This window comes from Plasmodium cynomolgi, assembly GCF_000321355.1.
Source record: "Plasmodium cynomolgi strain B DNA, scaffold: 1280, whole genome shotgun sequence".
NCBI classification, from domain to species: domain Eukaryota; phylum Apicomplexa; class Aconoidasida; order Haemosporida; family Plasmodiidae; genus Plasmodium; species Plasmodium cynomolgi.
In genome coordinates this window covers 1-1,206 of record NW_004193234.1, presented here as the reverse complement: position 1 = coordinate 1,206, position 1,206 = coordinate 1, and the positions used below count along the sequence as shown (strand labels likewise).

Here is a 1,206-nt window from a genome sequence, read left to right as displayed (position 1 = left end):
GCTAATGACAAAGAACGTATTTTCATTTTATGAACAAATCGTTAGTAAATTAGTTATCTATATTAATTAAAAACATTATATATAACAAGAGGACATTAGTTCACGTATTAATATGATTGTACATTGCAAGGAGAAGGATCATAAAATCAAAAAGTTGAATCAATTAAATGTATATAAATTTGCTGTTTTATATCTAAAATATAAACAGAATTATATATACTATATGATTATTGCGTTTATTCCTTATTAATGCATTTTTCCATATAATACAAATACCCTTCAGGCAAAAAAATATTTTTACCAGAAAGACAATATTTCCTAAAATTCAATTTACCCTTTCCAGCTTTTAATCTGCGATATTTTACAACCTTTGTCATGGTGTAAATGAAGAAAAATAAAACTATAAGTGTTAATATTGTAAAACAAATATCACATGCGGTATACAATGGTCCAGGTATGAAAGAACCGCCCATGATTTTATCAAAAGTTGCTAATATTATTCCAATAAATGGAAATAAGCACATTACAATAGTTCCTATACCCCATTTTCTATCTATACTTTCTTCTAATTTTATATCATAACTACTAGTCTCTACTTCCTCTTTACCTATTCTATCAATCATATCAAATATACTTTTTTCACAATAACAATCAAATTTTCCTAAAATATTCTTTTTAGAATATATGTGTTCATAAAGTTTCTTATATAAATTCAAATCATTTAATGCCTTTTTCTTTAACTGTGCATACTTTGATAAATCACCTGAAGTACATTTCACATTGTTATATAAATTATTTTCTGATATTACATCTCTTATTTTTGACCGATCCAATTCCTTTTAATTACTTGATTTGCCAGTGATCTCTGAAATCTTATTTCAGACCTTATTTCAATATTATATAGATTTTCTATATTATTACCCAAATTATACTAAAAAATATCATATAAATATTATTTTACAGAATTATTTATAAATGAGTAAATAATATTAACAAAAATATAATAAATCAAATAATCATAAACCAAAAAAAAGAAAAACTTAATATTAATTATTATTATTGTACCGAATCATTATAAGGCTTTTGTACCCATATAAAAATTATAGATGCTGCAACTTTAAAAACAGTAACCATTTTTATATATTCCTTCACTTATAATTCATTATTATTAATATTGTTAATATAATGTTAGGTATTAACTACTTC

General features: G+C 23.1%; 1 protein-coding gene across 1 annotated transcript; it reads right to left on the bottom strand.

Moving 5' to 3' along the window:
* Window positions 1-236: 236 nt before the first annotated feature.
* On the bottom strand, window positions 237-836 carry PCYB_007380 (CYIR protein; the record flags this gene model as incomplete). The annotated part of the gene is made up of 1 exon (XM_004228170.1): window positions 237-836. A coding segment is annotated over one exon (600 nt), but the record flags the coding sequence as incomplete, so codon positions are not given.
* Window positions 837-1,206: the final 370 nt, after the last annotated feature.